This window comes from Hemiscyllium ocellatum, chromosome 19, assembly GCF_020745735.1.
Source record: "Hemiscyllium ocellatum isolate sHemOce1 chromosome 19, sHemOce1.pat.X.cur, whole genome shotgun sequence".
NCBI classification, from domain to species: domain Eukaryota; kingdom Metazoa; phylum Chordata; class Chondrichthyes; order Orectolobiformes; family Hemiscylliidae; genus Hemiscyllium; species Hemiscyllium ocellatum.
Genome location: NC_083419.1, coordinates 39,001,361 through 39,017,533, shown reverse-complemented (window position 1 = coordinate 39,017,533; position 16,173 = coordinate 39,001,361). Strand labels below are relative to the sequence as shown.

General features: G+C 39.9%; 1 protein-coding gene across 1 annotated transcript in view; it reads left to right on the top strand.

Moving 5' to 3' along the window:
- The window catches only part of lrp6 (low density lipoprotein receptor-related protein 6), a 176,339-nt gene that overhangs the window by 94,311 nt on the left and 65,855 nt on the right, over window positions 1-16,173 (top strand). The window contains exon 4 of the mRNA XM_060839837.1: window positions 12,824-13,020. Coding sequence (XP_060695820.1) covers window positions 12,824-13,020 — 197 coding nt within the window. The remainder of the gene's footprint in view (window positions 1-12,823; window positions 13,021-16,173) is intronic.

The following is a 16,173-nucleotide window of genomic DNA, read 5'->3' as shown; positions in this document are numbered from 1 at the left end:
GTGATTAACTTTCATGAGAAAGATGGAAACACTGCTGATCTATTCTGTTAATAAATGAATAAATGAAGAACTGAGTGAAATGAGAACCAAGAGCTTGATGCATGCAGGTGAACAAATCACAAAATGTTGTAGATCAGCAAAGCTATTGAAAGTACTAAGTACTGGGATTTGTTTCTAGATGTATAGAATTCAAAAATAAATTATGTTCAACTGTAATAAAAGTTTGGTAACTGCACAATTCTGGCCTCAAATCTAATAAGATCAAAGGTGTAGAAATACTGGTGATGGGCAAAGGATTTACAAGGTTTGAGAAATTATAACTGTTGAGAAAAAATGCATAGGTTGTGTATCCTTAGAAGACACAAAACTCCATTAAATCATGAATGAGAGCAGGCTAAACGTCAAGAATGGTTTTACAGGGTGGAGACATAATGCAGGATAGATGTTAACAAATCCAGTAGAGTGATAGAATGGCTTCAGTCCAGAAGGGGTCCGTTTGGACTGTCAGAGTGTGCGATCGGTCAGCAGGAGCAACTTAGCTGGTCTCACTCTGCTGCCTTTTGGTCTTAGCCCTGTGAATTTTGTCCCCGAAGATGCTTGTCTAAATTTCTTTTGAGGACTGTAGTTGAATTTGTCCCTGCCATTTCAGTTCAAATCACAGTAAAGGTCTTCCTTCCTGTTCTCAATTATTCTGCCATCGAGAACATTTTCTTTTTACTTACTCTGACTGGACCCCTCACAAAGAACAGTTCTACCAAATTTCCTCTTGTTCTTCATGAGGAAGAACAATCCCAGTTTCTTCAATTCACCCCTGTAGCTGAAGTTCCACACCTCGGGAACCATTTTGTAATCCATTTTTCTAGCCTTCATGTGCTTGCTAAAGTGTGGTCCCTGAAATTGGACACCATTCTAGCTATGGCTAACTCTTACAAAAAAGTTCATAAGTTCCTTGCTGTTGTACTGCATACAAACATGAATGCAAGCATGTCAGTTAGGAGCAAGAGTAGGCCATATGACCCTTCTGGCTTACTCAGCTGTTCAAGAAGATCACACCGAATTTGATTGTGGCCTCAACTCAACTTCCTGGTGAAGGGGTTCTCCCGCTCTTCACATGCTGCCTGACCTGTGCTTTTCCAGCACCACACTCTTAACTCTGATCTCCAGCATCTGCAGTCCTCACTTTCTCCTAGTTGATTTCAACTCCACATTTCTATATCTATCTCTGCCATAAACATTCACAATGCCTCCACTGTCACTGCTCTGAGGATGTGTTTCAAAGATTCACAATTGTCTGAAAGAGACAAAAATCCTCTTCATCTCTGCCTTAAACGGAAGACCCCTTATTTTTAAACTCATCCCCATATCTCTCATCTCTCCACATGCAGAAACATCCTTTCACCATCCACTCTGTCAAATCTACTTGGGATTTTATGTTTCAGTAAGATCATTGATCCTTCTTCTAAATTCCCATGCATACAAACCCAATCTGTCCACTCTCCCCTCATAAAGCCGATTGCTAACTTCTGACCACCAGCCTGCTGCTTTTGCTGCAGAAGAGAAATGTTTGTTGTTTGGAGCCCTGAAGAGGATTCAAATAATTTTATACCAGGGCAAGACCAAGCTTTAATAATGCAAGGAGTTTGAGCTGAGGTGACTCAAAACACCATAAGAAGGCATAATCGGCCTGGGAGGTGCACCTCAACCCAATCAATTAAATTTCAGCGCAATGAGTTTTGTGAAAAATAATTTCTTGAAGTGAAGCATAAAAAAAAGCTTGATGTACTTTCAGAATCTAGTCTTTTTACCATATTGTGTATGGAAAACTACAATGCCATTTGGTATTACCGTCATCACTTTGTTTTGATGCAGAGCACATATAGCTTCTTGTTCAGAGTGAGACTGATGAACTGGTTTGGCCTGCCTTCCCTCCCTCACTGTAGAATTGCAGATATCAAATCCAGTCTCCACTGCAATGCGGTGGTATAGGGCCATTCAGCTTCTAATCTCATTGCAGCCATACTTAAGCATGGACAAATGAGCAGAATTCCAGAGGTGAAGTAAGAGTAACTTGACCTTAGGTTGCATTTGACCAACTAAGGAGATGGAGCAAAACTGGAATTGAGGGCAAAACTCTCCATTAGCTGGAGTCATGCTCAGCTCAGTAGAAGGTGGATGTGGTTATTTCGAAGTCAGCCATCTGATCTCCAAAACACCTCTCCTCGAGTGCTTCACGGTAGTGTTCTAGGTTCAACCATGTTCAGCTGTTTCATCAATGACGTCCCCTCCATCATAAGGTCAGAAGTGGGAATGTCCACTAATGATTGCACCAATGTTCAGCACGATTCACGAATCCTCCAATACCAAAGCAGTCATGTTCAAATGCATCAAGATCTGGGCACTCTCAGGCATTGGCTGACAGGTGATAAATAGCATTTGTTCCACATAAGTGCTAGGCAATGAACATCCTTAACAAGCTAGAATCTAACTTCTAATCCTTGATGTCGAATTGTACTCCCAGCATTGAATCGTCCACTATCAACATCCTGGGAGGGGAGGTTATTGTTGATCAGAAACTGAACTGGACTCGTCATATTGGACTCGTATTGTTGGCTTCAAGATCAGATCAGATCAGAGGCTGGAAACGCTGCCATGAGTAACTCTGCTCCTGACTTCCCAAAGGTTTTCCACTACCTAAAAGGCATATTTTGTTTTTTTAAAAACTGTGGACTAAAATGAGAACAAAGCTGTTTTAAAACCTGTGTTTGAAAGAGTAGCTGCAGTTTTGAAATTTATGCAACTTGCCACCCATGCCAGCCATCATGAGAACAACTGCTTGAAAAAGCAGTAATTGCAGAGTTGCAGATGATTTGGAACGTGGGAATACTGATGCAACCTTTACTGGCAACAAGAGGCTGATTGGTCTAATGATTAACAGCTAGTCATCAATGACAAACTTTTTTTTGTCTGCCAGCAACTTTGGTTCTCAGGGAACTGAGTGGCTTGGAGCTGGGAACAAGATAAGAGAGGATGAAGAGAGGTGTTTAGTTCTTCCCCAGCTCAGTGTGGTCTCTTTGTTCTCTGCAGTCAAACTCGTTGTAAACTTGAAGAAAACTGGTTTATTTTACCTGCAACACTTGTATGCTATGACTTTTAACTGCTAAACAAAAAACCTTTTATAAGTAAACCAGTCACTTTATATGTCTCTCACCAATCAGCAGAAGCAAAGAAAAACAATTCTAGTAATGTGATGGCTGGCAGCATAAAAATCATAAGGGTTATTTCAACAACAGTATCTGGAAACAAAAATGACACTTCCTTCTGTAGAGAACCTATTTACCCTGTCAGTATGTGTAAGGGGCGTTTCTGGGGGGGGATTAGAATTTTGATTAGTGTTATATGCTGACCGTTTATAACTGTTTACCTGTAGCTGTAGCCTAATTACTTAGAATAAGTAGTAATTCTTGTTCAGTATAGAAATTTGATCTAAGCATTCTGGGTCTGAAAGTTGGATAAATAAGAGGCTTTGTGTGCTTCTACAAAATCTTTAACTTTTGTGCTGACTAACAGGGCTTGATTTCTACAATGCTATCCCAGTGAGTCATTTTTAAAAAAGTACATATACTTTTACCATAATCAGATACCAATTTGTTGATTTGTATGTAGTGCAAGTGGATACAACTGTTGCATGCAACTTAAGTTTTATTGGTTTCTAGCTTTCCCTTGTCAAAATGTTCATCGTAATACTGGTTATTTTTCAAGTTCCCTTGGTTTAGTCCAAACTAGAAATCACTTTTTTAAGTGAGTAATAATGTTAATTTTTATCTGTCGTGTGTGCATCATTTGTAATTATATTTAAATGTGCCCTAATTCACTTGACTAATCAGCTCTATTGAGTAATCCACTGTTGTTCATAGCAATGTAGTAAAATCTTGTCCTATCACTTATGAATATACTACGAAACTGTTACCAGGCCATCCTTTTGTTTTGGGATTTAGGCAAAGGTGAGGGTTATATTGCTGAAATTGTATAACAGTTATCTATAATTGTATATCTCATGTGGCAAATGATCAGCAAACATGATCTTTTATTTTCATGTCAAACACTACTGAGTTGGGTGGGTGCTTTAAGTGCTTTGGTGACCTCTCTCTGTCTCTTGCTCTTCTACATTTTCATGGTGACTTTTTTTTTAAAAGAGAAAGCAAAAGTGTTTTTATACTCTGCAGATAATTACCACCTAAAACAGTTTTAATATACTGTATTTGGCTATTACAATGAATATTTGAGGATTATTTTAAATTTGAAGCTGGCGCAATTGTTTTTAAAACAAGATCATGATTTCACTAGCTATGGTAAATGAGACTAGGTGGACAATTATATGTTAAGTGCATTACTGGAAAAGTAGGGGGTTTTAATCCTGTTTTCCTGTGTAATTGGATGGGTTGTACCTCATTTTAAAGTAGTGCTTTCAAAGGCAACTGGAATTTCTGTTGAGACTATTTTGTGTGCGGCTATTAAAGTCAATTAGGAAAGAGATAATGGTTTATTATGTTAAAGCAGTGGCTTACATAGTATAGAGTGTCATCCAAAAGTTGTAAAATAATTTGAAGTGACAGCACTAGTTTCATTCTTTCTGTGTGCTGATGTGAAATGTTAGGATTTACATTCTAGACATGATGCCCAAAAGAATGGGGATAAACAAGTTTAATTCTTAACTTTTTTTTTCAAAGTATTAAAAGCGTGCTTGTTCATGGACTAGGGTCTGATGCTGCCTAACCTGATTAGCAGAAAAGATATGCAACAAACTTTGTCAGTTCTCAACTTTTTTTTAAAAATGTTTCTTTTTTTCTCTCTTTTTACTAGTACTAATCCTGGTGACACTCCCTTTCAGCAGTTACATCCTTCTAAATCATTACATAAATCTTTCAAAAGTATTTTGCATGAATAATTTTTTTGCCATGTAGTTAGTATTACATTGGCAAATGTCTGTTGAGATGTCTTCTATTGTCACAAGTGGCCAGTTTATGGCTGTTAACCTTTAGGGAAAGTTCAGAGATGTTCTGTGTGTGAGAGAGAGAGAGAGACATGCACGCACGCACATCACGAAGTTGTCACCTTGACACGTGTGTATGAATCTTACCACTGATTCATTTGAAGTCAGTCTGTACTCTAAAGTTGAAGAATCTAATTGAGTTAACATACCAACTGAAAAAAGCCTTCACTGGTAAGTTGCTGTGCTTCAGATAAGGCATTAGTTCAGATGGATGTGAAAGATTCTGAGGCACAGTTCTATGACCAGGAATTTCTTCCAATATCTAGCAATTTTTTTTTGTCTAAACCCATACCACCAAAAATAATTTAATTGATTATTCATCTAGGCATTAATACAACCACTGCCATGTCTATATATGTTTTTAGTCATTTTGCTTAATTGAACGTATTTTTGTGTGAAACCATTCTGATGTCCACAGTGTCACTACATGGATTTAGTTCATTTTCTGTTAAATGTTCAACACTTGTTACGCATAAAAGTGGATTACAATTTTAAATCAAAAGGCATGCAGTTCATACATGACTGTGAAGCATGTCATGATCAAGGTCAATTATTCTGCCCTCCTCCATATCCTTCCAGCTTTCACTGAAGAGTGGACACTCTGTGGAATTGTGATATCATATCAATTGAAGTAGAGGTCTGTTGAAGCATCATCAGAAGACTCTCTATTCCATATTTGAGTGGGTATATAGGACACTTATTCTCAAATCTCCTCTGAGCTCACTATCTACGTAACCAGTGATGTCAGAATTGTGCTTTTAACATTTTCCCTGATAATGTATCTACCCCTGGGACTTGCTGTGTACATGTTTTAGAATTTGCTTTACTGTTTCCCCACTGTACCTCTGAAAAAGAAATCTGTTAACTTGTTCTTCATTCCTTCCTTGGAACCCAGTGTTTCCACATACTGCTTTTGAAGCAGTAGCAAGGAGTCCATGAGGCAATTTACAATTCCAAGCTGTTGGACATCTCTGGACTTCACTTGTTTCTCCCAACAGTTTCATTTTCTGGAAAAATTAAAGTATGGTATTGTGTTTGGGAATCATTTAGTTCAGTTACCTGGATGGCTCGTTAATGATGCAGAATTATGTCAGTGGTGTGGGTTCAGTTCCTGCAATAGCTGAAGTCATCATGAAAGTTTCTTCTTCTCAGCCTCTCTACTTGCCTAAGGCTTGGTGACCCTCAGGTTATACCACCATCGGTCATCTCTTTCTCCAATGAGGTGGCAACTCTTTCCTTTCTGGTAGGGCTATGGTGACCTTACCTTTACTATAAATGAAAAATTATGACACCACATCAGCTCTGCGCACTTAGACCCGATTACATTGTTATTCCAAAGTTATTTAGGAACACTATTGTCATGCATACTGCTGTATGAGTCGAAGAGTGTGGTGCTGGAAAAGCACAGCCGGTTAGGCAGTATCGAGGAGCAGGAGAATTGATGTTTCAGGCATATGCCCTTCATCAGGAATCCTGATAAGTCAATTCTCCTGCTCCTCGGATGCTGCCTAACCGGCTGTGTTTTTCCAGCAGCATGCTCTTCGACTCTGATCTTCAGCATCTGCACTCCTCATTTTCTCCTTTTTGTTTGCATATAACAATGATATGTTTATCAAGAGTACCACATCACTCATTACTGCACTACAGTGAGTGTACCAAAGTCACAAGGTGGATAATTTCATTTGAAATGATGAGATGCGAGAAAGAACCATTTTATTACTAACTTGATATATTTGTATCTAAAAGTTTGATTATTTATTTTTGGGAATAATGAGGCATAAGAGTGACAGTCGTATTTGTATAGAATCCAAATATTATAAAATAAGTAAATGATAGATTTGATTGAGAAAAATCAATCCAAACTGTATGAAAATGTCATGGCTGCCACTGCAGCAATGAAGCAACTAGTAAATAAAATCAAAGTTCAAGGAACTGGGGTTGGTGTATGGATTGAGACTTGCTTAACAGACAGATAGCAGAGATTAAAAATGAACTGATCATTCGTGCAATGGCAAGATATTACTAGTGGGGTCCAGGAACGATCAATGCTGAACCACAGCTATTCAAACTACATGAATTATTTGGATGCAGGGACCAGTTGTAATCATTCCACATTTGCTGACGGCAAAAAATGAAATAGGAATGTAAAGTGTGAAGGTTAAGTTTTAAAGGATGAATGGTGGCCTATTTTAACTTTACAGAATTCTTGCAGGGTATTTAAGTAGGTGATGAGCCATGGTCTCATTGAATGGTGGGGTAAGCTATGGGCTAATTGGCCTGTCCCAGTTCTTAACATTCCTTTGAACATGCAGCTTCAACCGAGGATGAATTGAAAAGCTGCCGTTGTGGAGGCATTGAGAAATTCAAATAAAAGTGCAGATTGACATTCAGTAGTTTTCAAAAAGGCACTAAAGAAGAGGAAAGGGTAACTTTATCCTTTGGAAGGGAGAGAAAGAGTTGGATCTTGTCAATTGCTGGAAAGTGTGAGGATGATCGTTAAGTAGCCAGACAATATTGTTGAGAAATTCAACACACATCTCCAACCACAGGCAAACTATTAAATCCACACAAATGAATCTCAGAAATGGAGGCAAGAGAACCTGGTAATTGGAGCCAACAAGTCTACATTCAAGAACACAGGTGAAAAGTTGTTAGAAACATGGGAACAGGAGTAGACCATTTACAGCTACCTGGATTACACCTCTTCCCATCCTATCTCTTGCAAAAATGCCATCCCGTATTCCCAATTCCTCCGCCTCCGCCGTATCTGCTCCCAGGAGGACCAGTTCCACCATAGAACACACCGGATGGCGGCCTCCTTTAGAGACTGCAATTTCCCTTCCCACGTGGTTAAAGATGCCCTCCAACGCATCTCATCCGCATCCTGCACCTTTGCCCTCAGACCACACCCCTCAAACCGTAACAAGGACACAACGCCTCTGGTGCTCACCTTCCACCCTACAAACCTTCGCATAAGCCAAATCATCTGCCGACATTTCCGCCACCTCCAAAAAGACCCCATCACCAGGGATATATTTCCCTCCCCACCCCTTTCCGCCTTCCGCAAAGACCATTCCCTCCGTGACCATCTGGTCAGGTCCACGCCCCCCTATGACCCACCCTCCCATCCTGGCACTTTCCCCTGCCACCTCAGGAACTGTAAAACCTGTGCCCACACCACCTCCCTTACTGTGCCCACACCACCTCCCTTACCTCTACCCAAGGCCCTAAAGGAGCCTTCCACATCCATCAAAGTTTTACCTGCACATCCACTAATATCATTTTATTGTATCCGTTGCTCCCGTTGCAGTCTCCTCTACATTGGGGAGACTGGGCACCTCCTAGCAGAGTGCTTTGGAGAACATCTCCGAGACACCCGCACCAATCAACCACACTGCCCCGTGGCCCAACATTTTAACTCCCCCTCCCACTCTGCTGAGGACATGGAGGTCCTGGGCCTCCTTCACCGCTGCTCCCTCACCACCAGACGCCTGGAGGAAGAACGCCTCATCTTCCGCCTCGGCACGGTGGCACAGTGGTTAGCACTGCTGCCTCACAGCGCCTGAGACCCGGGTTCAATTCCTTACTCAGGCGACTGACTGTGTGGAGTTTGCACGTTCTCCCCGTGACTGCGTGGGTTTCCTCCGGGTGCTCCGGTTTCCTCCCACAGTCCAAAGATGTGCGGGTCAGGTGAATTGGCCATGCTAAATTGTCCATAGTGTTAGGTAAGGGGTAAATGTAGGGGTATGGGTGGGTTGCGCTTCGGCGGGTCGGTGTGGACTTGTTGGGCCGAAGGGCCTGTTTCCACACTGTAAGTAATCTAATCTAATCAAACACTTCAACCCCAGGGCATCAATGTGGACTTAAACAGCTTCCTCATTTCCCCTTCCCCCACCTCATCCTCGTTTCAAACTTCCAGCTCAGCACTGTCCCCATGACTTGTCCGGACTTGTCCGACCTACCTTGCTCCTTTTCCACCTATCCACTCCACCCCCTCCTCCCTGACCTATCACCTTCATCTCCTCCCCCACTCACTTATTGTACTCTATGCTACTCTCTCCCCAGCCCCATCCTCCCCTAGCTTATCTCTCCATGCTTCCAGCTCACTGCGTTTATCCCTGATGAAAGGCTTTTGCCCGAAACGTCGATTTCGCTGCTCGTTGGATGCTGCCTGAACTGCTGTGCTCTTCCAGCACCACTGATCCAGAATCTGGTTTCCAGCATCTGCAGTCATTGTTTTTACCTACCTGATTCAACCACATGACTGTGTTCTGGGGAATGGGGCCATTGCTACCTATCATTAAAACACCATTTCCCCAATTTATCCCAATATTCTTTGATGTCATGGGTTTTTAGAAATCCATTGATCTCTATATTGAATAAATTTAATCACCTGAGCTTCAACAGTATGATGTGGAGAGGCTGGGGTGGACAAAGTCAGAAGTCACATGAGACAGGTTATCGTCCAACAGGTTTATTTGAAATCATAGGTTTTCGGAGTACTGTTCTTTTGTCCAATTAAGACACTGCTCCAGACGAAGGAGCAGTGCACAAAAGGCTTGTGATTTAAAATGAACCTTTTAGGCTATGATTTGGTGTTGTGACTTCAGACTTCAACAATATGGGCCTAGTCACTTGAGTTTCTCCTCCTGGTATTAATCTCCGGGGTTGGTCTAGTGAACTACCATTACATTCCCTTAGTGGCAAATATATCCTTCCTCGATAAGGCAATCAAACTGCATGCAGTCCTTCAGATGCAATCTTGCCCAGGTTCAATGTAATTGAAGCAAGCCACTTTTTTCCATTCTCCAACCCTCTTGCCACATACAATTTTCATTTCATTTCATAATACAGGCTAGAAAAAAATGGTGCTAGTGTATGCCCTTTGTCACTTCTTGCCATGCAAGAAATCAAATAAAAGATCAATGTTCAATGATACGTCACCTAGTGGATGTAACACCACTGAAGCTGAATCAAATCAGAGATGAGACCAACAGACTTGGACTGTTACAATTGCTGTTCTTCCAGCTTGCACTGAGCTTTGTTGAAGGGCGAAAGCAACATTCTGCCTGCAAAAAGTGACCCTGATCTTCCAGTCCCCTGCTACCTCAACACACCATCGTGTTCCCTGGTCACGATCTCTGTCTCAGGCTTGGTACGGTGAAGCTCCGTGCATTCTAGGAGAACAGCACCACATTTCCATTTAGGGACCCATTATGTGTGTTTTTTTAACCCTCTAGTATATGGACTATTTTGAGTAACCAGCTGCAAACCTTTGTGAGTTTAAACAAACAGGATGCTTACTCACAAGTTCACTCACTCATCCCATATCCATGCATAAATGCACTTGAGGAAAGTGTGCTTCAAGGGAACTACACAGTATGAAAAACTATAGACAAAAGAAATAGGTCTGAGGATGAATCTGTTTTCACTCTTAGAGTGCAGTCTCAATAGACTTGAAGAAAGGAACGGCCTTGGAGATCATATCCTGCAATTTATTAATTCTTAAGGCATGGATTATGTTGCCCTTGCTGCTACTGTTTCTTGCTGTGTCTCTGCAGACAACACTGAAAGAATAACTAGGGGAAAGCAACACTGGTCAACCAAGAGAGGTCATCAGCAACATCAGTATGGTGTGTCAATCCATCACTGAAAACTAGATCAGTGTGGTAGAGGGTGATGCTGTCACTGTTTTTAAAGAGAAGAAAAAGCCGAAAAAAGGTTTGAATGTAAACAAATTGCAAGTTGATGAGGTCAATTTTATTGACATTTTCATATGTAATGTTTTGATCAAAGATTGGAAAAGTTACGTTACAATAGGAGCGATGTTATATAATTTCAAAATACTATAAAAACTATACATGGGTGCACTTAAGTGTCCAGGGTCCCATATCACCCTTATTCTACAATCAATGTACAAATGCAGCATTGAATAACTTTACCTGTCATGTTGAATACCTTTTGGTGCAAGTTTCAGTATTTGTGCTAAGAAGGTAAGTATTTCAAATTTCAGGGAGGCTCTAGACACAACGCAGCTTAAAAAAAGCTATATCCCCTGGGCTTCCATTATCCCCATTTACCTTGATGTCTTTAATATCTAGAAATCTCAAAACAACCCTGCCACATAGGAATCCATTTGGTGAATCATCATTGCACTCCCTCTACTCCTTAGATAAGGAGACTAAAACTGTACTCCAGACATGGTTTACTAAGACTCTGTACAATTACACAAGCCTGTATTGAAATCTTCTAGTAATAAACGTCAATATATTATTTACCTTCCTAATTTGCTTGTTGCACCTGTACATTTTGCTTTTAGTATTCCTAGGTATGTTTCATAACTCAGCACTTCTCTTTTTCTCTCCATTTAAGAAACATTTGCAATTTCTGTTATTACCAAAATTGATAATGCCATATTTTAGCATCTGATAGTCCATCTGCTGCATTCTTGCCCACTTACTTAACTGTCTCAATCCTCTTTAAATCCACCTTCCACTAGGATGCTTCCAACACGCCTTCCTTTTTCCTCAACTGAAGATTTGCCCCCATCATGGTTGACAGTGAGGCAAAAGTGAGGACTGCAGATGCCTGAAACCAGCATCTAGATGAGAGTGGCGCTGGAAAAGCACAGCAGGTCATGCAGCATCTGAGGAGGAAGAAAATCGACATTTCGGGCAAAAGCCTTTCATCAGGAATTGGCAGTGGTTGACAGTGACCTCAGTCTTGTCTGACCCATTGACCTTACTGCTTTCCCTCCCTCCAAAAACAATGATAGTATCTACCATGTCCTCACTTCCCACTACAAAGAAAGGATCATGTTCTGCAGATGCCACAATCAAATTCATCATCATCTCCACTCCCTTGTCAGCAATTTGCAAGCAATGTTCCCTCTGCAACACCGGTTCACTCCTCCATCATCAGTTGCCTATCATTTCAATACATGACGTTTCTATCCTTGGCCTGCTGCGGTGTTCCACCAAAACCCAAGCAAATTGGAGGAACCGCACCTCATTTTCCACTTGAGCATTTTATAATCTACAGGAATCAAGATTTGAGTTCAGCAACTTCAATGCATGAACACTGTCTTCCATTTTCATACCCACCCCTACTTTCTGGGGTCTTGTTCTGCATTAATTACCTAACTTGTCTTCTATTGATCACACTTGCCTTTTACACCTATTCTATATCCCTATTTCTTCCCTACCAGCATGAGCCCTCCCTTTGCCTTTTTTCTCTGGGCATACTTGCCATTTGTTTAACGTGCTCCCCATCTGTCTTTGTCAATAACATAAAAGCCATAATTTTTCAGTCCTCTTCTTTTCCCCAAAAAAAGTCATATTGAACTTGAAACATTAACTGCTTCTCACTCTATGTGCTGTCATATCTGTTGAGTTTCTTCAGCACTTTGTTTTTAATTTAAATTTCCAGTATCTACAGTAATTATTATTTAAATCTCCTTTAAACCTCATTCCATCAGGCTCATAACAGTCATATCTGGACTGAAGCTTAGGAATTATGATCACACACTACCATGTATGAGGACTCATGGCTGTGAGAAGCTTTTAATTTTGTGGCTACAGAAGCTGTTTTTACGTTTTTTGTCTTATTCTTTGAAGTTGCTAGACATTTAATTGCAGTGCAAAGCTTCTAACAGCTGGTATGCAAATTATGCTTTTAATCAGCTTTTGTTGGGGAATGCATTTTACTTCATATATTTTAGTCTAAAACTGGGAGGAATTGTAATTTTCTTTAAACTGTATTTTGTTTTGTCAGGCAAGTAGTGGTTGAAGGCTCACTTCCACATCCATTCGCTTTAACGTTGTTCGGAGACACTTTATATTGGACGGATTGGAACACTCATTCCATTCACGCATGCAACAAATATACTGGAGAGTATCGCCGGGAGGTGCACAGCAATATTTTCTCTCCAATGGACATTCATGTATTTAACCAGCAGAGACAACCTAATGGTAAGATTATGTAATTCTCTGTCCGCCAGTATATCTGAACATATGAAACACATTGTCTAGTGCTGAATGTTTCTGTCCACAAGCTTGATATTGACAACTGTTTTCCAATCCACAGTTACCAAGCCAATACATTGGACTTTGTAACTGATCCAAGCTTTGATTACACACAAATAAACTTTAGAGCCTGAGAGCAAGTACAGATATATTTTGGGATATGTTCTAACTGAGCTTTGCAATACTGATGTGCATATGCTTATTGTATACATCATTATTTAGTATAATTTTAACTTTTCATACAACTTGTGGAGCATTGACATTTCTTGGGGACTTGTGGATAATTTGAAGGAGCTTCATTGGTGAAGAAATAGCACCTTTTATGACCTTAAATGTTCTAAAGCACATTACAGCCAGTGAATCCCTTTTGAAGTGTAGCTACCGTTTGTAGTGCAAGTAACATTAAAAGTGTTTGTTGCTGCCTCCTGTAGTGCATATGTGTTGCAATAGCCATTTATATTATAGAGAGTAGAACAATTTGAGAAAAGAAATTGCTGACTACATACCCATTATAATGTTTGTGCTTTGTATATAAAGAGAGCTTGATTATCATGTTATTCTTGAAATTAAATTTTAAAAAAGTTAAAATGTTTATTTTCAACACAAGCTGCCCTTTAATTATCCCTCCTATTATGTTGATAATTTGAAAATCCAACCATTTTAATTAAAATCAGATGTGAGACACAAAAAGAGCCTTTCTTCATTCGGTTTGTTCCATGATGTGTAAAGGGTCAATTTTTGAAAGCTTTAAGTACTGCCTTTTAGATTAGTGATGATTAGTAATTGTAAAAACACACTGGTAATTATCCTGGAAACAATCTCAAAGTACAGAATTCAAGGTTAAGTGATCCCTTGGAATATCGCCATACAGTGCTGCTGGACGCTGGAGTCCTTCCTTGGAAAACCTGTCAGGTTCATGCCCTGTCCATCCCCTGAGGACTGAGACATAAATGACCTAATTTTTTACCAGGGCGTGGTAGGTAGCTTTGTTGAACCAGCAACCCGCTGTGTCATTGCTCAACCTTAAAGCCATTATCATTCCCTCTAGTGGGAATAGTTAATAACATGTACAAATGTTTAGAAAGAATAGAAACGCATATTTGAGCTCAGTATTAAAATATGTTTCTTTATGGTTTTGTGTCAAAAATCCATGTTGTGGCCTTCTCGATATTGTACAATTTATGAATTAAACTTGCTCAACTATTTGATTAGACAGGTTTTGGTTTACAAGGGAGTTATATTATGGGGATTAGGCTGAAACGCAGGTTTGAGGCCCCAGACAGAATAGCTGTGATCTTGAATGGTGGAGCATCCTTCAAGAGCCAGATGATTTTCTGTGCTTTTATCTATTATGTGCTTGGATTGTGTGCAAGACCAATCTTTTCTTATAACTGTTTCCATTTCAGGAATAGTAGTTTTATCATCTGAGATCCTTTCAATGAACTGCTGTATATTGATTTTCAACAATATTGTCATAATTATAAACCTTAGATTAACTGTTAACTAAACAGCCTTATGATTTCGATATCAGAAAAATACCTAGTTCCTGAACAGGAGGAGGAAAGAGCATTATCCTAGCATTATAATCTATACGCTGCTTGGGATAAGAAGTTAATTTGTCAGAACTGAGTATGACTCACAGCTTCCTGTTTTAATTTTTTATGGATGTGGAAGGTATTTTTTATGACCAGTGAGCATCTTTTGCTTATTCCTAATTGTTCTTTAACTGAATGGCTTGCTAGGTCATTTCGGGGACAGTTAAAAATCAGTCACATTGCTGTAGATCTGGAATTAAATGTGTAGGCCAGACTCTGCAAGGATGTCAGCTTTCCTTCTTTGAAGGACAGAGGTGAATTAGATGGTTTTAATGACAATTAATTATAACTTCATGGTCATGTTGATTAAGACCAGTGTTTAGTTGCAGATATAATGACCTGATTGTAAATTCCACCAGCTGCCATTAGGTGATTTGACTGGGCCTCTGGATTACTAGTCAATTACATTACCACCACGTCACTCTTCCTATTCAAACTAATTGAATTAAATTAATGGTTCAAAACAATTTAAAATACATGTCTTGAGAAAATAATCATTTTTCACAAGTAACATTTTTATATATAAAAGAAGACACTCTAGTGTTTCCACTTGGTGATGCAAGGCCTATATAGAGGGCCTCAAAACCAGTTGTTTTGAATTTTATTTTATAATTCATACCATCGTAATTATAATTCTGATCATTAGGAGGAGGCAGTGGCCTTGGATATTATCACTGGACTGTCAATCCAGTGATGCAGATAATCTTCTGGGGATCGAAGTTCAAATCCTACCATGGCAGATGGTGGAATTTAAATTCAATTATTATTTGGAATTAAGAACCTAACGATGACTGTGAATCCATTGCCGATTACCTGAAAAATCCATCTGGTTCACTAATGTGCTTCAGGGAAGGAAACTGTCATCCGTACCTGGTCTGACCTACATGTGACTGTAGAACCACAACAGTACGGTTGACTCTTAACTGCCCTCTGGACAATTAGGGATGGGCAATAAATGCTTACCTAGCCAGTGACTCCATCATCCTGAGAATGAATAAAGGAAAAAGTCTCTTTGGTATATCAACATATATACAAACATGTGAATTGGGAGCAGACATAAGCTGTTCAGCTCGTAGGTTGCTCTGGTATTTGAGGAGGTCTTGACTAATTTGATTGTGATCTTAATTCTACTTTCCTGTCGGCCCCTTAAACAGTTGGAATCCCTTGCTAATCAAGAATCTGTTTAACTCAGCCTTAAAAATATTCACTTACCCAGCCTCCCTTGCTCTCTGGATAGAGGATTCCACAGGTTAACAAACTTATGAGAGAAAGAAATTCTCTTTGTTTCTGTCTTTTATTCTCCCCTGCATATCTTCCCAGTGTCCATCCCATCAGATCCCCTCAATCCCTTGTTTCAATAAGATCACCTCTCATTCTTCTAAATTCGTGTTCATAGGTCCAGTCTACCCAACCTTTCCTCACAAGGTGATCCTTTCATCCCATCAGTCAATCAAATGAAACTTCTCCATACTGCATCCAATGTAATTATATACCTTAAGTATGA